General features: G+C 34.5%; 1 protein-coding gene across 2 annotated transcripts in view; it reads right to left on the bottom strand.

The window, feature by feature from the left end:
- Nucleotides 1-22,780, bottom strand: part of LOC115216212 (serine/threonine-protein kinase Kist-like) — a 40,026-nt gene that overhangs the window by 9,259 nt on the left and 7,987 nt on the right. Inside the window, exons 1-6 of one of the 2 annotated variants that reach the window (XM_036500812.1) lie at nucleotides 15,766-16,001; nucleotides 9,488-9,659; nucleotides 5,916-6,024; nucleotides 4,834-4,981; nucleotides 2,563-2,692; nucleotides 838-1,023 (exon numbers count right to left, since the gene is read on the bottom strand). In XM_036500812.1, the coding sequence (XP_036356705.1) occupies nucleotides 838-1,023; nucleotides 2,563-2,692; nucleotides 4,834-4,981; nucleotides 5,916-6,024; nucleotides 9,488-9,616 (702 nt within the window). In that variant the 5' untranslated portion in view covers nucleotides 9,617-9,659; nucleotides 15,766-16,001. Of the gene's footprint in view, nucleotides 1-837; nucleotides 1,024-2,562; nucleotides 2,693-4,833; nucleotides 4,982-5,915; nucleotides 6,025-9,487; nucleotides 9,660-15,765; nucleotides 16,002-22,780 lie in introns of those variants that run through there. The other variant, XM_029785414.2, reaches the window with a different exon arrangement.

Raw genomic sequence — 22,780 nt, 5'->3', positions numbered from 1 at the left:
AATCAAACAATACAATATCCCTCATCAATCAAACTTCTTTAGCCTAAATCTAATGACATGTTAATCATAGTTTTGTTTCCCAATTACCACAGCATAGCATCAATACACATAGTAACATCAGCCACAGTGGCTTTCTTTAATCTACACATCAGTTTAAGACACCATATGGTTCTCTCTACCTAACAACTTGTGACAATGTCAATTCCTATCAGCCCCCTACAAACTCTACTAAATTCAGACTATTTTTCAGATCCACATGACACACAAAATCCCATTGTTATATAAACTGGTTTGGTTTTTGAAAATAGCTTTCATCCCTTGCAACCCTCTCCAGCTGACCATCCCTAATCTTGTGGGCCTGTAAATGCTGGTACCACGTAAAAAGCACCTGTACCAGTACTGCATAAAAGCACCTTGTACACTCTATAAAGTGACTGGCATTAGGAAGGGTATCCAGCCATAGAAACCATGCCAAAAAAAAGACATGGAGCCTGAGCAGCCCTTCAGCTGGTCAGCTTCTGTCAAACTTATTTCTTTACTGCCCACAAGGGGCTACACACAGAGGGGATAAACAAGGACAGACAAATGGATTAAATTGATTATATCGCCCCCAGTGTGTAACTGGTACTTAATTTATCAACCCTGAAAGGATGAAAGGCAAAGTTGATCTCGGCGGAATTTGAACTAGAATGTAACAGCAGACGAAATACCGCTAAGCATTTTGCCCGGTGTGCTAACGTTTCTGCCAGCTCGCCGTCTTCTGTCAAACTGTCCAGCCCATGGAAAATAGACATTAATGATGATGATGATGATGATGATGATGAGTCAGGTACTTACACTACAATTATTACAGGGACCAGCTGGTTTTTTCTGGAACATCTTTTGACCTGTGAACATCCAGATGAGTAAGCACCCTAAACTCCACAAATCTACTGCTTGAGTCAGTTTAATATCTCTTTTGCCTTTGTTATACATAACAACTTCTGGAGCTCGATAGCTGGGGGATTGAATTTGACAAACATCCTGAAATAGTTAATTACATAAAATGTTACATGTTTAATCATTATAATCATTGTTAAAAAATTAAAAAATAAACCATAAAACAAATACTTGTTTCATATTTTGGCACAAGGCTAGCAATTTTGTGGGAGGGATAAGTCAATTACATTGTCCCCAGTGTTTCAACTGGTACTTATTTTATCCACCCAGAAAGGATGAATGGCAAAATCTACCTTGGTGGAATTTGAATTCAGACTGCAAAGACATGAAATCCCTCTAAGCATTTTGCCTAGCATGCTAACAATCAGGCTAGCTTGCCGCCTTCCTATAATACCAATATTAAACACAAGATTAAGTGAGCTTCAAAGCAAAAAGGTTATCATATTTTATATTTGTAACTCTTTCATTAACTAATTAAGGTGGTTTGATTAATGTATTATTTTTTTTCACAAGTAAAGAATTCCATTCTTTTTTTTTATGAATGTAATGTAATTCTTAATCCTAAATTTGAGTCTAATGTATACATATGTATGTACAGCTTGAACCACAATAACCAAAGCTCATTAGTTACTGTGTTCCTGGCAAAGCCAGTTACTTAAGTTTTATTAACACAATACAAGTAGTTGTAAACAGATACTATATAAACAATAATAATGCTCAGTTAGTTCACTTCTGTAAACATTGTGGACAATGTGTATTTGATAATTCCTTTGTTTGCATATTGAATTCAAGTCTTCTCATAGACCACAGGAAACTATTCCAATCTATCCTTATTTAATTAATCTTTTGAAGATGAAGTCTTTAATGATGCTATAATGACACAGGCAATAAGTCACAAATTTACATTAGCTCATTTAAAACAGTCGACTTTTTAAACTATAGCCATGTAGTCCTAACAGACACCACACACACCAACATACAAAGAAATACGTTTGTTTTGTGAGTTCACAAGGACTTTCTTTCTGAGGTGACTAAACCTGTTAGAAATAGCAGCTAAAATTCCTCAAATCTTAAATAAGGAAGGATATACTGAACAATGTAGCCATTGATATTCTAAAGATGAGATTAGTCACATTGATTAATGGTCTGCTTGACCAAAGTTAACCGAGGACTAAACAACTACATTATTTTTTTTTAAACGTTGTCTGTCTTGAATAATTTCAATTTAACAACATTGCTAGTTCCAAAGTATACTCCCAAATTATAGAAACTGTCACCTCTATTTTGGACCAAAAATATAACATATAACCTATATATATGTTTACTATGGCTGCAATTAGGTTATGCTAATGAGCATATTTTGGAGAAAGCTTTCTACAGATCTCTTCCATAATATTGTAGCTGAAGAAATTTCAATAGGAATGAATAAGTTTGATGTTCATGCCACTCCTAATCAATAACAACAAAAGTTAATAAATATCAGAATCAAAACATGCTTGTGGATATGGCTTGCAGGCAATTTCCATTCTACTCAAGATTACTCATGTAGTTACTTGATAAAAAAAAGGGTGGGAGAGGGGAGTGTGCAGAGGCAAATAAAAAGTCAGGTAACTATTTAAGTACCTCATCACTAATGTGAAAACTAAGTCCAAAATCTATGAGTTTCATACATCCATTCTGTGCACTCCACATCAAATTGCAAGGTTTCAAGTCACCATGTACAAATCCATTGGTGTGAATTGCATTTAGAGATCTGCAACAGCAAAAAAAAAATATATATATATATATATACACACACAGGGTCAGGTAATAAAACTGTGACTCTATTTAAAAAGTTATATTTTAATAACTATTGTGAATTAAAAGCTAATTTGAATGTAACAAGTGTAAGATATTATCTTCAGTATCTTTTTTTTTTGTGAGTGTGTAACAGATTGTGATTGATTGCATTAGAGTTATAGAATCATTAAAATTATATATCATAGGTGATACACTAGGCTAACCATAGTAAAAGCATTGCCGACAGAGAGAAGTCAAAGGCAACAATTTACAGTATTCTGGTTATGCCTCATACTACACAAAATTATCTCTGTTCATCTCACAGTACTTGCATTAATTGTAAGCATACCCAATGTTTTTTTTTCTTTAGATAGTAGGCTTTGTGACTGGGAAGTTCACTTTTCAACCATGGAGTTTTGGGTTTACTCCCACTATCCTGCACCTTGAGTAAGTGTCTAATGTAACACCAGGTTGACTAATGCCTTGTGAGTGGATTTGTTTGGTACAGAAGACCATCATATATAATGTTGTACATGTGTGTGTGTGTGTGTGAATGTCTGCATTTTGTGCTGTACATGAAAAAGGTATTAACTCTTTAGCATTCAGATTTCTCTGTCAAATGTAATGCTCACTTATTCACATTGTTTTGAATTAATGAGGCATTATCCTGTGACTTTGCGATTTCAATAACATGATTGTTTATTTTTAGGATAATAATGCAGGCTAAGTGCAAAAGGCCAGATCTGACTAGTTTGAAGATAAAACAGATAGAATATTTTGGCTGGATATGGCTAGTGTAAATGCTAAAGGGTTAAGCTACAAACAGTGTTGTTTGTTGACAATTCCTTATCAACAAAAGATCTGTTGTCTCTGTGATTTTGAAAATGAGTGGTATTAAAATTCCCTTACTTAACCCTTTAGCATTCAAACTGGCCATATCCGGCCAAAATATTTTACCTGTTTTATATTGAAACTGACCAGATCTTGCCTCTCACCTCAGCCCTGCCATGTCATTCTAAAACTAAAAAAATCACATCATTGAAATCTCTAAACTACAAGATAATGCATGATTAATTCAAAGCAATATAAATTTTAAAAATCACATTTGACAGAATAATCTGAACACTAAAGATTTAAAAAACAACTAAGGATTAATGACAGGATGGCTTGCAACTGTAAAATAATGTTCCAATAGCACATTCCTCTGACCCACACTAGCATGGAAAAACAGATGTAAAACAAATGAGCACACACAAATCTATACTATAAGTACTGGACTGAAATAATTATTGTAAGTAACTAAAATCCTAAGGTCCCAGCATGACTGCAGTCCAGTACCTTCAAAGTAGCATGGAATAAGAGATCCCTTACATGAAAAACAGATAAAAGTTAGTACCAAGAAAGGCATCCAGCTCTAAGACAATGTCTTGTTAACATATTCATGCAACCCATGCAAGCATGGAAGAATGGACATAAAACTGAAACCAGATGTATACAATATTTTCCATCTTCTAGTAATACTAACCAATTTTCATCCTTCTCCCTCCTTTTAAAGATTAACACACACACACATACACGCACACACAGACATACACACACTCACTTCATGTGCAAGGACAACCAGTCACCTCTCTACGAATGAGAGTCAAAACATCAGGTCATATTGTGTGTGCATTTGCTATTTTACTGTCTCTACAATATGACCTGATGTTTTGACTCTCATTCCTAGAGAGGTAACTGGTTGTCCTTGCACATGAAGTGAGTGTGTGTATGTCTGTGTGTGCGTGTATGTGTTAATCTTTAAAAGGAGGGAGAAGGATGAAAATTGGTTAGTATTACTAGAAGATGGAAAATATTATATACATCTGGTTTCAGTTTTATGTCCATTCTTCCATGCTTGCATGGGTTGCATGAATATGTTAACAAGACATTGTCTTAGAGCTGGATGCCTTTCTTGGTACTAACTTTTATCTGTTTTTCATGTAAGGGATCTCTTATTATAAGTAATAAAATGTTATCGCTTTTAGAAAAGACAAAAGAAATCAGCTGGATACTGAATAATAATACCAAGGAATGAAAGAAAAAAAAAAAACAAAACGAAAATGAAACACTTACATCAAAACATCTTTTATAAACATTTGTATCATGTAAAATGAGAACGTTTTCAACTCTGTTAAACATTTTATTTGGTAAAGATTCAACTCCAGCAGTTCTTCAACCAATATACTATGACCATTTATTTGAAAACTGTCAATTACTTCAACTGCAAAAGATTTGTTTAGAAAGTCAATTACAACATCATTAACAACCCTTTCTACTACAGACACAAGGGATGAAAGGATGAAAGACAAAGTCAACCCCAACAGCATTTGAACTCAGAACATAAAGACAGATGAAATACTGCCAAGCATTTCGCCTGGTGTGTTAACAATTCTGCCAGCTTGCTGCCTTATATCATTAATAACTTCGTTTCTATTACTGTTCTCTTAGAGAAGCCTATAGCCATTTGTTTTGTTTTCTGTAGGTGATCTGTAGTCAACTGAATTGATCCTAGTATGTTACTGGTACCAATTCTATTATTGCAGAATGATTGGAAGTTAACTAACTGTCTTAGCAGCATTTTTCCATAAGACTGATATTGAGTAAACTAAATACTGCAAAAGACGGAGTCTAATGTCTACCATTTCTACTGAGTCAACAAATGAGCCTTTCATTGGTGCTCAGCCAGCTAGAAATATCAGACAATCTCCCTCAAGTCACAACCTAATCTTAAAAAAGAAAGGGCACATTGGATAATGTAGTTCTAGATATACAAAAAAAATGGTCATATACTGGATTGCTTTAGATAATAGGTCTGCTCAATCAGGGGTAACTTGGTGCAAGGTATGGGCCAAAACAATAACAAAGCAATAGGATGTACTAAATATGCTCTGTGGTGTATTTAAAAGAAACAAATATTGAATGCTAGTTTGCACCAGTAGATTTAGGTTGTTGATTGTTCCATGTAACCTATGAGGAAGTTTCAATCCTATGAGGAAAGAAAATCAATTAAATTTAAAGTCTAGAACAAATAAATTCTTCATAATAAAAAGTATAAATATGAGAGAAATTTAACTATATAAGATAATGAACTTCATGATTTTTCATCATAAAAATCTTTTACATAAACAATTTTAAGTTTTATTGTTTAACCATACCAAGTTGTTTGCATAATCCCTGCTTTTGTAAAACAATTTGTAGTAAAAGCTGTTCACGTTGCTGAGCTCCTTCATACTGCAAACCTTTCTTGTAAACTTTCACAGCAGCCTAGGACATTTAAAAAAAAAAGAACTTGAAATAATTTTTTAAATGACACCCCCTCTACACACACACACACACACACACACACACAAACTACAACAGTAATATAGAAGTTGTACTTTCAAATTAAAATTTTAAACATTTCATCAAGCAAGTGAATAATTGAAAGGGAAATGGTAAAATTAGCAACTGAAGGAGCAGAATTTAGAAAGTTACACATTAATCTATATATATAAAGCTGAAGTTATCTGTGTGTGTGTGTGTGTGGCAGGTTTGGTAGCCTTCAACTAACACTATCTCCTCCGAGACCCTGTGGCGTAAGTTGACCAAAATTGAGAGTATGATAGAAGAAGGCTTGCTCTTCATTCAGTAGAAGAAAAATTTCAAATCGGACCATGTTAACACCAAAAATTATTTACATAAAAAAGGTGCTTTTTTCTATGAAAATCCCTATTTTTTTACGATTTTTGATTGCTGTGTCACCATTTTGTGGTGTATTTCAACCAGAAAAAATGTTCACTTAAAATTTTTACTTTTCAAAAATTCCAATTCTTAAGGGTTGAAAAGAAAACAAACCCGAGCAATGCCGGGCTATATGGCTAGTTTTAGTTATATCTTAACATAATGTCTTATGTATACAAGTCTGTTCTTAATTATAATAATCAAATACCTACAGAAAGAAAAAAAAAGCAGTTAATATGACATTTAAGCTTGGTACAGTAAAGCTACATCACTCAGTATATATGATAACCTTCAAAACAAAGTACAGTTAAGGTTATATTATAGTGTAGTATAATTACAGTGATTCTATGTTATTGTTTAATCCGATTATAATCTCATATGAAGTTAGTATTGTTTTCTTTATCTAATCATAATTTACTGTTATGTTTGAACATATTAAGAAGTAAAAATCAGTTGATTACTAGCTAAATTCAGTAATTCTTATTTATCTGTATAATACTAAAATCCAAATTTTGTTTGCATGCATGTGTATTTCTTGTTTTTGAGTAAGCTACATGATGTAGTTAAAATGTTTTGATCAATGTGCTCTTAGTCATATGCCCCTGCCTGAAAAAATTTGAAGGGAATCTGCCCCATTGAAGCATAAAAATAGAAATATTTTGTTCATTGTGCCAACACAAAAAGTTGTCACCATTTCTGATGACAAAGAATATGATAGGAATGCACAGGGTTTCATGTACACAAACCCACACACATACATACAACTCTTAGAGATAAAGACAAGTCAAACATAATACATGCACATAAACACACAAATGAGAAGGGTGCATATATGAATAAGAAAAAATGCACATACACACGCACAAAATAAACAATATTTGTAAAGATTTAACACACATACATACACTAAGTTCTGTGAAAAAAATTCACTAAAGGAGATTTGTTTACAAACTTATGTAATAGTATTTTGTTTTGGGATTTAGTTTGCAAGATTCTTTATGTGAGTTCGTGTGTTGAAGCATATTCTGTTGTGTCTGGGGGGAGTCATTCTCTTTTGGTGCCTTATAATTTAACATACTCATTGGTAAAATTTCCACTTGTTTCTTTTTTTTTTAAATTTTCTAAAATTTTTGTTGCGTCTTGCAACCTTTTCAATAGTTTTGACTCTATGTAATAGTAAAAACAATCAATTTCATATCTTCATTATTCTCCCTAAAAATTTCATTTTCTCTCCCCTCTTACATCACTTTCTACCTACCTTGCTGTCCCTCTTTCTCCTCTCACTAACTTATTCTTTCTTATATAGACAGAGATAAATTGTAAGATAAATAAAATAAACATATAGTAATTATGTGTGTGTGTGTGTGTGCAAGTGTGCATGCACACATACATGCATGCATGTAAAGAAGCAGACATGGCTAAAGGCACAACTTCACATGTGTGAATAATAAGTTTACTTTGAAACTACATGGGTAGGGATTTGGTCCCACTGTGTGGATACTGTCAGCTGACATTCTATATTAAAAATATGGGCTGACCAATACCATATGAGTGAAATTGGCAAATGGAAACTAAAACCCGTTGTGTGTATATGTGTGTATACACACACATACATACATATAAACAAACTAGGTAACTTAGATAACAAAAGCTATTGGCTACTTCTTAGGAACCTCCTAAGCAGTTGAGAGGCTCTATTTCCCAGGTACATTCCTTGCTTAATGCTCCTGTGCAGTTGGTACATGTGAAAACTACCTTTGCTGTTAACCTGCCTGTGATCTCACTCCATCTCTTGTGCATTGATTGTTTACACTGGGCACACTATGAATTTTCTACCTACTCCTTTCCTGCATTTTGATCATGGCTATTTCTCTGACAGCACAGTTTTTATTGTCTGCTTATTGTAATTTTAATCTTGAGTAAGTTTACTTTAAGGCCCTTTAATTCCAGTTTTTAATTCCAGGTTCCGTTAAAGAATAAAGTTATCAGTACATACAAGTTGCATGGACAGCTAGTTTCAAACTCCTTTGTTACAGCTTAAAGCACTATAATAAACAGGAAAGAGAAAAGGACTACTTCAAGATGAATACCTACCTAAAATTCTTCACTGTACTTGTTAATTCTCACCTTGTTGACTGTATAGCTTGTATGGCTTTCATAAGTCATTCATCTATCGTAAACTTCCATTAATGCCCACCAGATGCCAGAGTGACAAACCCCATAAAAGGCTTCCCCCCAATCTATAAATGCTAAGTCAAAAGGCTTACTTCTAGCTAATTAGTTCTCTTACAGTTGTATAACTATGAAGATAGCATTTGTGGTACTTCTTCATGATACAAAACCAAACTGCATTTCATCTAGGTTAATCCTGTTCCCAATCAATGTAACCTGGTCCAACAATTTGATGCCTCTGTAGTTTCCTCTCTTTAGTGCATCTCTATTGTCTTTGTAACAGTTTATAATAATGCTGCTATGCCAGTCAATGGGTATGATGCTTTTTTTGTATCACTTGACTATCTGAGTGACTAAACCATACTCTAGTTTGCCAGATATTTTCAACATCTCAGTGACTATTTTTGGTGGGACAGCTGTTTTCCCTGTTTTTGTATCTTTAATCACCTTAGCAACCATACTGCCATTGACTTAAATGGCTAATCTCTCTGTTGGGTCTACTTTGGGTATACTCCTTCCCTCTTATGTATTCTTCACATTCAGCAGCCTCTCATAATAACACTTCCATGTCTCTTTCATTTCAGTGTCAGGGAGAGCAAATGTACCATTATCATTCCGTTACACTTCTCCTAAATGACATTTCAATTCTTATACTGTGAAATATTTCCAGAAAATCTTTAAGAATCACCAAGTTTTAACTTTAATAGTTTACTGTTAATTTTAAATTATCAAAACAAATTAAAATTTGTTAAAAAAAATTAAAAACAATAAGTTAAAAGAAATTACAATTAAAAACTAATCAAAAGATATGATTTTGCCAATAGGGATAAGGTACCTGACAATCTCCATCTAGAAGAATGGCTTTATAAACATTGCAGCATTTTCCTAGCCCCAGCTGTTGTAGCAACTTCCATCTCTGGCCTTTGGATCCATTGATGATATCACCTGTATCAATATGAGACATCAGCCACCAAAAGTTGCCGCAAGATATATGGAACAGTTGATTGCTATTAAATTTGAAAAATGAAAAAAAATCACAAAAGCAAATTTGAGTTTTAAAATAAAAAAATAAAAGTTGAACATTTTCCAAAAAAGAAAAGCAAATTACCATATTTGATAGCATCAAAGATACATCACAATTTCAGGAGAAAAAGTTTTAAGTGCATTAAAGCTTATGGGACCCAACTTTGCATACAGGACCTAGGATGATTTTTTGGGGCAACTTTTTGGAAAAGGAAGAGCATCTTTTATGCAATCAAATATGGTAATCTAAATCATACACTTACCATATTTTTTCGTTATTTGTTGTTATTGCATGCTTTTTGTAATTTAGTTGTGTATTATAGTTTTAATTTCTGTACCAGATTATATATAACTTAGAAAAATGAATTGATGGAGGACACTTAGCTGTGGTTGTTGATAGTTGGTAGTAGCCTAACTTTTTATATACTTGGATAGGAAATTCTCATTAAATATTATTCATTTAGGTTTAAAAGATAATGAAATTCATAACTGCCAAATCTGCTATGTTAGCAATACAGTGTGTGCAATCTACTGACTGATTAAATGTAAATTGTGACATAATGCATTAAAATTACCAATTTCAGAAAGGTTTCTATGAAAGAGAATCTGGTAGAAGCAATACTGTTTCTAAGAACAAGGTGTTAGTAAATTTTGGATTTTGATTTAACTCCAGTTCTCTAAATACAATATTTTTTCAAAAAATTTTGAAACGATAAACTTATCATCATCATCGTTTAACGTCTGTTCTCCATGCTAGCATGGGTTGGACGGTTCGACCGGAGATCTGGGAAGCCAGAAGGCTGCACCAGGCTCCAGTCTTATCTGGCAATGTTTCTACAGCTGGATGCCCTTCCTAACGCCAACCACTCCGTGAGTGTAGTGGGTGCTTTTTACGTGCCACCTGCACAGGTGCCAGGCGAGGCTGGCAACGGCCACGGTCGGATTGGTGTATTTTATGTGCCACCGGCACGGAAGCCAGTCGAGGCGGCGCTGGCATCAGCCACGAGTCGGATAGTGCTTTTTACGTACCACCAGATCAGGGATCCTGGCTGGTTCAATTCGATTTCGATTTCGCTTGCCCCAACATGTCTTCGCAAGCAGAGGGGGTTGGCATGGGTGCCTGTCGTACGGTTGGATTGGTGTATTTTACATTTATTTCATATAACTTCCATTGATATCAACCTGTCTGAGACTGCTCCTTCATGTTCGTTTATATTCCAAACACCAACTTAATAATAACAAAGTTATTTTACTAAATTCTTCATTATCTTGAAAATTAACTGAAACTGTATTTCAACAGAAATATAACAAAAAAGTTAATGCTTTAATCTTGAAAAGGAAAGGTTGTGTATTTAATTGAGTTTGTTTCTCTTAAAATGCTGCTTAAGATGTTCAGTCTTTTAGTTTTAGCTTTAATGTACTTCACATTTTTGAACTACTAAATAAAGATATTCTTGATTTTCTTTCATCGTATTTTTTTTGGTTTATTTCTTTTATGTTCTCTTTACTTTCATAGCTTTTTGGTAAAAATCAACCTTTTTTTAAAAAAAAAAGATTTTATATGTTTTGTCTTGAGCATAAGTGTCTGTAACTTCTTTGATAAAAATGAATAAAAAACCAAAATGGCATAGCTATAGTCTTTGAACACAAACTTTAAATGGATAGGGTATTAAAAAGTCAGCTGATGATTCACAGTAGCCGTATGTGTTGTGTGCTTTTCAATCAATGTAAGAAATATAATGATGAAACTAATAACAAATAGAATGGTGGGGCCACAACTCATGATGTCATAAATCGATGAGTCGTAGTTGGAACTAAAAGGTTTTGTATATCAACTCCTCATCTCCACTTTCCTCATCTTCTCTTCAGCAATAGTCATATCTAAAAGATGAGGTAATATCAGGATAATTTTTCTTTCTATTCATAGAAAAATATTTTATTACTTTAGGACTTTTTATCATAATTTTATCCAATTAATTAAGTGAATGAAGCATTCATGTTAAAGGAAAGGATAACTAATTAAGTATATATCTTTAGACATAGTCATTTGATAAATTACTTTAGATGCTTAATCTTTTGGTTTTAAATTTAATTTACTTTAGATGTTTTTGAACTGCTAAAGGAAGATGTTCTCAATTTCGTTTTATAGTATTTTTATAGTTTATTTTTTACATCCTTTTACTTTTAAAGCCTTTTGATAAAAACAGTCTCTTTTTAAAAAATGTGCATAAGTTTTGTCTTATGCTTAAATGTTTGTAACTTTCTCAATAAATAATAGAAAAAATGTAGACATATATAAGGAAAATAGTAGTGGATCCTTACATACTTGGTGAGTAAGTAAGAAATTTTAATCAGCTGAAAATGTTTTGGCATACTCTATCATGTATGCTACTGCCTAATTTATTACTAATTTTCATGCAATAGGCATCCAAGAGTATCTAATCTCTCCAGTCATTCTTATATATATATATATACATACACACACACATGTATATACATATATGTACAAAGGACTCTCCCATCGTTATACAACGTATGAGGGTTTGACAATTTCTTACCAAAGAACCACACAGATGATTTGTTTATAGTGATCAAAGGTTCACTTCCTCCATCAAACCGACATTACCTCTACAGGTGTAACTGGGTGCCACATGTCAGATGCTGAAATGATCGCAGAGCATTGTGAAATGAAGTGCTTTGTTCAAGAACACAACGCAACGCCCAATCTGGGAATTGAACCCACAATCTCACAGTCGTGAGTGCAACACCCTAACCACTAAGCCTTCAACATACATATATACACACACATACACCTACATCATATCTGTCAATGTGTAAGGCGCACCCTCACATAAGATGCTCCCCTATTTTACAATGATATTTTGTGAAGAAATAAGAAACAATTATTATGTTTCATCATACACTGATGGAAAGATATTTTATAATGGTTTTGTAGTGGGGCAGAAATGTATGGTTCAGTGCATTTAAACACAATGTGATGAGAGTATACTGGAATAAAGTATGGAATTATATAATGTAATGTAACTTTACACAAGCCTCTAAACAAAATTAAATTAAATTTGGCTGTAATGAAAAAAGAAGTAGTAAAGGCCTCTTCCTTCACCCTGTTGGTATCACTTCAAAATCTGAAGACTGCATCCACATGCTCTACTCATCCTCAATGAATGCTTTAACCATTTAGCATTTAAACCGGTCACATCCGGCCAAAAATATTCTACTTGTTTTATGTTCAAGCTAGCCATATCTGGTCTCTCACACCAACCCTACAATATTGTTTAAAAAATTAACAGCTACCTCATCAAAATCTCATAGCTACAAGATAATGCATGATTAATTCAAAACAATAGAGATGAAGAAGCATTAATTTTGACAGAATAATGCGGACACTAAAAGGTTAAATGGTTTGTCAGTTGAAACACTTAAAAGCTGTAAGTGAGTGGTTAAATCTCAAGGAATTATAATTAACTGGATCTTCCATTCTTCAACATTCCTCTTACCATGCTCAGTTGGTCCTAAACTAATTTGGCAGGTTTCTTTAAGAGCCCATTAGAATGCCTGATCAAACAACAGTTTCATCCCTTCCCCATGAATGCAGCTTTTTGGATAGACATGAACATAAGTGTCATTAGATATGCTTTCTTTAGGCATTGTGTTTCTTTTAGAAATTAAGAACAGTGACAGTTTTGTGCCATCAGTGTGGCATACTAATATAACTGTGTTAGTGTATTTTTTCAAGGCCACATGCTTTAACTAATCACAAATGTAGCATCCAAAGATTCTTCTGTCTTGTTTGATGATACATCAAATAACAATGATATTTCATCCATGTCTGTGAAAATTCAAAATTGACTTTTCTTGCTTTAATCATACACTTGAGAAGCCTTAATGATTTTATCTTCATATTCAGTGGGGCATTTCTGTGCTATTCTTGTTCTAATCCTCATACAAAAGTTATTTTTCCTTATAAATTTGAAACTGCATTATACTGGCACTCTAAAAATCGTTGATATCTCTATCCATTTCTATAAGTTTTGAATGGTACATTTTAATGGATACTGAAAAGCAAAAGTTTCTAGGATCAAACACCTATGTTTTTAATGCTTCTAATTCAGACCACTTTCAATTTCCCTGTGAAGACAGTGTTTGCTATATCTAGTAGTTTTCAGTTGATTTTTTTTGTCTCCTCCAAGTCCTTACCATTTTCTTAGGTGGTGGCAGACCAAAATACCAAGCAACTGCCCTATTGTCATGTTACTTGGCATATACTGCAACATGTAACTTAAATTTAATGTTATACCATGCCTTTTTGGTTTTCCAGCCATGGGTTTGAACTCTGTGGGAAATTTATAAATAAAATACATTTTAGGAGTATCTTATCTCAACTTCATCTTCTTTCAGATTATCTGTATAACTTAATATTTTGGTCAAGAAAGTTGCCATCCAGGATATGAAATGTGTGTTCCTGGTGGTGATGTGTGGTGTTCCTGAAATTGGCTATCAGGATGTTGCTATGGTTTTGTTGCCATCCATTCAACACAAATAACTGACGGGTGGAGGAAAGTTCATTAACACTCCTTTCATTTTTCTAGGAGCATTTTTCATTTAGGTAACACGCATTTCTTAAAGGTAACACAGTCATTAAATAATATAAGACATATATCAGGTGAGGATATTATATAATGGGGAAGAAAGTGTAGAGATGATGTAACCTCTCCACATAAATACTGATGCACTATATGCAATTTTTCATAAATTTGAGTTAAAAGTCTTTGATAATTTGACTAGTATTCTATATTTTATTATGAATAACAATTTCTGTGCTGAACAGCTCATCCAGCTCCCTAGCCTACAGTCCTTAGTACCGTCCTGTAATACAGCCACATGCAGGGCAATTTTTTTTTTTTTTTTGATAGATTTAAAAATTAAAAAGTGCATCTTCTCTTCTCTTGATTGATTTCATTCATTGAATATTTTAAACAAATATATTTTTAATAAACCTAATATTGTCTTGCATTCTCATTTTTAACCATTTTTTACCATATCTATTAAAATATATTGTCTTTGTTTCAATAAATTTTGAAATTAATGAAGAATTTGTTAAAATAACTTTGTCATTATGGAACTGATGTTTAGAACATAAATTAACATTAACTTTTGATGAGAGGTCTTAATTTAAATCATTTAAAATTATATAATGTGAAATAGAACTAGGGTTGGTCTCAAGTTGCTAACAAAAAAGTTAAGCTTCAAGCAAAGTCTGCTTATTTATTGAATTCTGATATATTAGTAAAGATGCTTTGTTTGTAAAAATAATAATTTATCTTAAATCAGAATAAAATATAAAATTAACAAAAGTTATGTTTTTATATAACATAGGGAGATAAACATTTATCAGGAATTAAAATACAAACAAATGTTACTGTAAAAACATTTCAGTAATTTTGATCTTTTATTTATTTATTTATAAATATATTTATAAATAATCATATATTATATAAATATATTAATAAATAATTTCTAATATAAATTTATTTATAAAAAATTAATAATGTATTATTAACAATAAAAATTCTATAATTAATCTTTTTAAACGAAATTTCTTTAAATAAAACATTAAATTATTGGTATGTAGTTCTAATGTTACCAAGATTGAGTATACTTATTGTTGGAGTCATTCCAGTTGTGACCATCCCATCCCATCCCATCCATTTGTATATCCTTGACTATATTTTGCAATGTGTTCATTTAAAGTGATAGGATGTGATTTGAGAGAGTTTCGGCTGCTATTTCTGGCAGCTCAGTAAAAGTATATATATTTCCCTATTGGAATTTTTTTGTCTTTAAGTGTAAATGCTAGGAGACTGAAAACTATGCTATTCTGAAATCTAAAACTGCTAAATAACCAATCATTCAGAAATAATACCCTTAAGAAGTGTAATACAAAATTAAATAAATGGAATTAAATGCAAATTTGTAAGAACAGATTCAATAAGCATCATCATATCAACAAGTAAAGTATTTGGCATAAATGAAATATTTTATACATGATGATTTCAAATAAATATTTACCTTCCTTCTTAAGAAGTTGAATATCCCAATCCTAAGACAACTTCAGTTGTAGCAACTATCAGGACAACTTATAAGCAGCATCCAGTCTATCCTTAATAAATAATGGACATTTGTTCCCTTATTTTTAATAAGGTGTCTCAATAAATCGTTAAATACTTCAAGTAAAAGAATTCCTGGGAAATGATTACAATCAACTGCATAGCAAGCAAGTTCATGTTATGACTCATTCAACAATATCCGTGGTATGCAGCATAGCAAACTATTTAGATAAGGCCCCTTTGAGTCAGAAATATAAGGGATAAAAGAAAAGCATGTAAATGAAGGATGAGGAGGGAATAGAGAATAAGGGAAACAAGGCTATTGGAATTTGTGATTCATTCCATTCCTATATAAACTCAGAAAAACAAGTATCTTCTGAGATCAAAAGTTCCACTGCAACGCTGCATCTTTGTATTTTCTCATAAAGTCTCACAACTCTCTCTCTCTCTCTCTTGCTCTCGTGTGTGTGTGTGTGTTTCTATTTTGCACACATGTATGTGTGTATGTGCACACACACATATATATATACATACACACACACATATATACATACACACACACACACATATATATATACACACACATATATATACATACACACACACATATACATACACACACACACACACATATATATACACACACATATACATACACACACACACATATATATACCACACACACACACATATATATATACACCACACACACACACATATATATATATACACACACACCACACACATATATATACACACACACACACACATATATACACACACACACACACACATATATATATATATATATATATATACACACACACAACATATATATATATATTACGTTATATAATTAGGGTTCAGTAAAATAATTTACTTTACCACACACCAAACTTTTAGAAATAGCAGCCAAAAAATTTTAGCTATTTCCTCTACTATAAGAAAAGTCTCCCCAACTTCTAAAAGTTCGGTGTGTGGTAAAGTAAATTATTTTACTGAACCCTAATTATATAACGTAATGTTTTAAATATACCGTAAATGGTCTTTTTACATACTGAACACTACTTGGTAAAATTGATAATTAATTAATTTTACCCTTTTATTATTGTACATATATATATACACACACACATATATCTATATATAAATAAAATATATATTATAAATATACAATATATACACACACACTCACATGCATATATTTTTTCATTTATTCTTATTTGTTTCAGTCATTTGACAGCAGCCATGCTGGAGCACCACTTTTAGTTGAACAAATCAACCCCAGGACTTACACTTTGTAAGCCTAGAACTTATTCTGTCAGTCTCTTTTGTCAAACTGGTAAGTTACGGGGATGTAAACCAGCATCAGTTGCCAAGTGATTGGGGGGGGGGGTACAAACATATACACACACACATATATAATAATATAAAAATATTCTTTTATTTGTTTCAACCATTTGACTTCGGCCATACTGGAGCAGTGCCTTCTGTCAAGTGAATCGAACCCAGGTCTTACTCTATCGGTCTCTTTTGCTGAACCGCTAGGTTATGGGGACATAAACACACCAGCATCGGTTGTCAAGCGATGTTGTGGGGAACAAACACAGACACACAAACATATACACACACATACATATCATCATCATCATTTAACATCTGCTTTCCATGCTGGCATGGGTTGGATGGTTTGACTGAGGACTGGTGAACCAGAGGCTGCACCAGGCTCAATCTGATCTGGTAACGTTACCATTGCTGGATGCCCCTCCTGACGCCAACCACTCAGAGTGTAGTGCGTGCTTTTTATGTGCCACTGGCATGAGGGTCAGTCAGATGGTTCTGGCAACAACCACACTCAAAAGGTGTATATATAGGATATATATATATACGTATATATAATATATACATATATATGATATATATATATACACACATATATATATATATATATAACATTTATACATATGTATATATATATTTATATATACACTTATGATATACATATATGATATATATATATATACACACACATATATATATATATATATATATATATATATATAACATTTATACATATGTATATATATATTATATATACACTTATGATATACATATATGATATATATATATATATACTAGCAGTATCGCCCGGCGTTGCTCAGGTTTGTAAGGGAAATAACTATAAAGCATTTTTAGAGAGTTATAGCCAAAAAATAGCAAAAAAATGATGGTAAATTTTTTTTGAGAGTTAAAAAAGGTGAAGTTGCGTCCCCTAGACGGTCTGTGGTTTGGGTTTCTGATTCTCGACCCCATGTCGAATTTATCGATTTTTTTCAGAACTGGGGGAACTTTTCAAAATTTTCGCTGCGTTAGTTTTGAATTATGACATTGGGCTATGTGTGTGTCAAGTTTCATCAGAATCGGTTGAAAGCCGTGGTCAGAGTGAGGGTACGAGAAAACAGACACACAGAAAACGCACAGACAAACTGCCATTTATTATATATATATATATATATATATATATATATATATATATATACACATATATATGACATTTATACATATATTATGATATTATACATATACATATGATATATATATATATATATATCTCTCTATATATAAACGGCATTTTGTCTGTGTGTGTTTCTGTGTGTCTGTTTGCTTGTACCCTCACCCTGACCACGGCTTTCACCGATTCTGATGAACTTGACACACACATAGCCCAATGTCATAATTCAAAACTAACGCAGCGAAATTTTTGAAAAGTTCCCCAGTTCTGAAAAAAATCGATAAATTCGACATGGGCGACATCATAAACACAAACCACAGACTGTCTAGGGACCAACTCGACCTTTTTAACTCTCAAAAAAAAATTTACCATCATTTTTTTTTCATTTTTTGGCTATAACTCTCTAAAATGCTTTATAGTTATTTCCCTACAACCCGAGCAACGCCGGGCGATACTGCTAGTATATATATATACACACATATATGACATTTATACATATACTTATGATTATATACATATCATATGATATATATACATATATATGATATACATATGATTATATATATAATATACATATATGATATATATATATATATATTATATATATATATATATATATATACATATCTCCTACTTCTCTTCCCATATACCCCACCCTTGCTTTTCCCACTCTCACATCCCCCACCTCCCAACCCCATCACACCAGACCACAACACCACATCACATCACACCACACAACCACACACACTAGCACTGAACACTTCTCAGCCCCACATCCACATACCTGCACATACACACACGTCAAGGTCACCAGCCCTCTTCCATATGCACATACATACTCTCTTATACACATGCATGCGCACCTTCATTTTGTGATCACCACTACTTTATTATCTCCCTTTCTTACGAGCTCTCCTGTGTGACCCCTCTGTCTGGCATTCACCATGATAGATCACTAGCCACTACACATTCTTTATTTTCTCTCCTTGTTTCTTTCTGTGGAAGAGTGTACACTCGAAATGTTAAGACGTCTTCACTTTCCAAGTGTTAAAGTAATACATCTGTTTGTTGTCTACACCACCTGTCTTTATCTCGTTTTTTTTGTGAATTCTCCCCGTATATTACATGCTCATGTGGTCGCACCAGTTGATCCTGTCTCCTCTCATCACCCAACAAACTTTTACAGATTCTCTATCTGGACTTTCTACACTTCAGTTACACCTCTCCTGCCCATGGATTACAGTGGACTCCTCTGTTGATGAAAAATCGCTCCAGTACACCAGAATGTTGGAAGCTTCTGAACTTTTCATAACTTTTTTATACTTTCTAAACTTTTGTACTTACTGCTTTTTCCTATTGTCATTTCTTCCTACTCTGTTTTCTCTAATCCGCACCTGTTACCTTGCCTCTCTCTCCCTCCCTTTCTTCTCCTCTTCTCCCCTTTTCTCTGTGTTTCTTCCGTCTTCGTCCTTTCTTTCCCTGTTTTTCTTTTCTTCTCCCACCTCTCATATATATCTTTTTCTCCTCACACCTTTTACATTTTTCTCCCCACACCTTTTGAATTTTTCCTCCTGTCTTTATTTATTTTCTCCAACCCCCTTTTTCTCCTTTCTTTCTCTTCTCTTCTCGTTTTACAATCATACCCGATTACAAACCTTTCATCCTCCACCTCCACCACCATCTAAAACACAACCTTTGCACATTCCTCTCCACTGCTTTCAGCCTTCTATTAACCTTTCCCTACTAATTTTCAAAGAAACTCGTTTCTGTAGTCACATTTCATTTCTCAGTCGCTGCTTGCATCACCACCTCATCCCTAAGGGTTTCTGCCTCCATTTCCACCCCACTCTCCACATCTTACCCATACTCCATACTACATCTTACCGTCTCATGTGTGCCACCATTCGCTCTAATCTCTCTAAAATACACACCATTGACACTATCCACACCACCCTTGCCAGAGCATATTCTGTGGACCGTGCATCTACTCTCTCCCCCTGCACCTGCCCCGCCATCTCCCCTCACCAATGCACCATTCTCCGAGCTTTCCAGCGATTCCAGTCCGACCCCTCCTTCAAACAAGCCCACAACCTACAGGACCTCTTGGTCCACAGCTTCTTCCCTAACCTAACCTCCCAACCTGGCTCGTTCCCCTATTTCCGCTCATGCTTCCACACTTGCCCTTACCTCTTCAACACCACCCTCCTCACTGGCACCCATCATCAACCCTATCACATCACTGACTCCTTCACCTGCACTTCTACCAATGTCATCTATTACATCTCCTGCTCTCTCTGCCCTTCTCTATACATCGGGCAAATGGTACACTGCTTGGCTGACCGGTTTGCGAAACACCTCTAAGACAACTGACTCGGCAATGACACCATGGTCTCATGCCCTTTCCGCTCTACCAGTCACTCTTTGCAACAACTGTCTGTGTTCGGACTGTCCTTGCACAGGGGCCATCCAGACTCACATTTGCGCCATGAATAGAGATTAATCTTCTCTTCACTCCTTTGCACCACATGGGCTCAACTCTCTTACCTGCTTCATCTAACCTCCTCCCATCTCCCCTCATACCTCTTCCTCTCACCCACCTCTCCTCTCTTACACCAACTCCTACTCTCCTTCTTTCTTCTCTTCACTCCTAGCCACCTTCACCCTTCCCTGTTCATCATCATCCTTCCCTCATAACCCCACCCCACCCATACACAATCCAACCCCACCACATCCCTTACACCCACTCCCACATACCCCACCCTCAGCTTAACCCACTCCCCACCCTTGCTTTCCCTACTCTCACATCCCCCACCTCTCAACACCATCACAACACATCAAACACCACTACACCATACACCACCATACCACACACTACATCACACCACCACGCACACACTAGCACTGACCACTTACCAGCCCCACATCCACACACCTACACATGCACAAACACACTTTAAAAATAGTCAAAAAGGCCAAACATATCTTAGCATCACTTAGTTATACCTCCATCAGTCACACATCAGCTATTTATGGCCATAACATGTCCACACTTAGTTTGCATCTCCAGCCTGGAACTCCCATCTCGCTTAGAATATTGATCTACAGGAAACTGTCCAGAGATGTGCAACCAGGCGCAGGAGTGGCTGTGTGGTAAGTAGCTTGCTAACCAACCACATGGTTCCGGGTTCAGTCCCACTGCATGGCATCTTGGGCAAGTGTCTTCTGCTATAGCCCCGGGCCGACCAATGCCTTGTGAGTGGATTTGGTAGACGGAAACTGAAAGAAGCCTGTCGTATATATGTATGTGTGTGTGTGTTTGTCCTCCTAGCATTGCTTGACAACCGATGCTGGTGTGTTTATGTCCCCGTCACTTAGCAGTTCAGCAAAAGAGACCGATAGAATAAGTACTGGGCTTACAAAGAATAAGTCCCGGGGTCGATTTGCTCGACTAGGGGTGGTGCTCCAGCATGGCCGCAGTCAAATGACTGAAACAAGTAAAAGAGTAACCAGATGAATACTTTGTCACAATACTTCTCTGGGAATGTGTTTAGTATGTAAAATAAGAATAACCAATGATGTTACACCACTATATTTGGTGGCTGTTTAAGCAATGTATTCATGGATGGTTAACAGGTTGAATGCAGTGAAGAAGAAGCAAGAACTCCTGATATATGCATATACAGCCATTATCTTTTTTTCTATCTTCTATTGCATTGTTTACATGGATGTATTTGTATATGAAACATCGTAATAAATCAGTGCTGGCTCTAGTTTCTATAGAATATCTATAGAGATAATTTTAAAACTAAAGTTTCAGTGTCTATCAGCAGACTTGATAAAAGCCCACAAAATTATCCACCATATTTCCTAAAAACTTGGACCTCATTTTGAATTCAATACCTATTTCTTTACTGCCCACAAGGGGCTAAACACAGAGGGGACAAACAAGGACAGACAAACGGATTAAGTTGATTATATCAACCCCAGTGCGTAACTGGTACTTATTTAATCAACCCTGAAAGGATGAAAGGCAAAGTCGACCTCGGCGGAATTTGAACTCAGAATGTAGCCGCAGATGAAATACTGCAAAGCATTTCGCCCGGTGTGCTAACGTTTCTGCCAGCTCGCCGCCGGTTTTTGAATTCAATACCTTTACCACTTATGGACATGCTTATAAACTCAAAAAATAGCACAATACCCATGTCTTTCAGAAACATATCCACATGTTCAAAACTGTTGAAACATTGGAAAATTTTTGCATCAGTTATTAGTTGTAAGGACACTTCATCCATAAAATATTCCATGCTTCACACTATCCACTAACACGACTCTGCACCTTTATCTCTTTATGACTGTTTTACTGTTCACTATTCTGACTTTGTGTTTTATTATGTGTTGTACATGTGTTTCTATCTTTTATTACTTGACTTATATAACTGTATTCTGGCCCATCTTTTAACTTTTT

The sequence above is a fragment of the Octopus sinensis genome, linkage group LG1 (assembly GCF_006345805.1).
Source record: "Octopus sinensis linkage group LG1, ASM634580v1, whole genome shotgun sequence".
Taxonomy (NCBI): Eukaryota; Metazoa; Mollusca; class Cephalopoda; order Octopoda; family Octopodidae; genus Octopus; species Octopus sinensis.
This window is presented reverse-complemented; position numbering and strand designations above follow the sequence as displayed.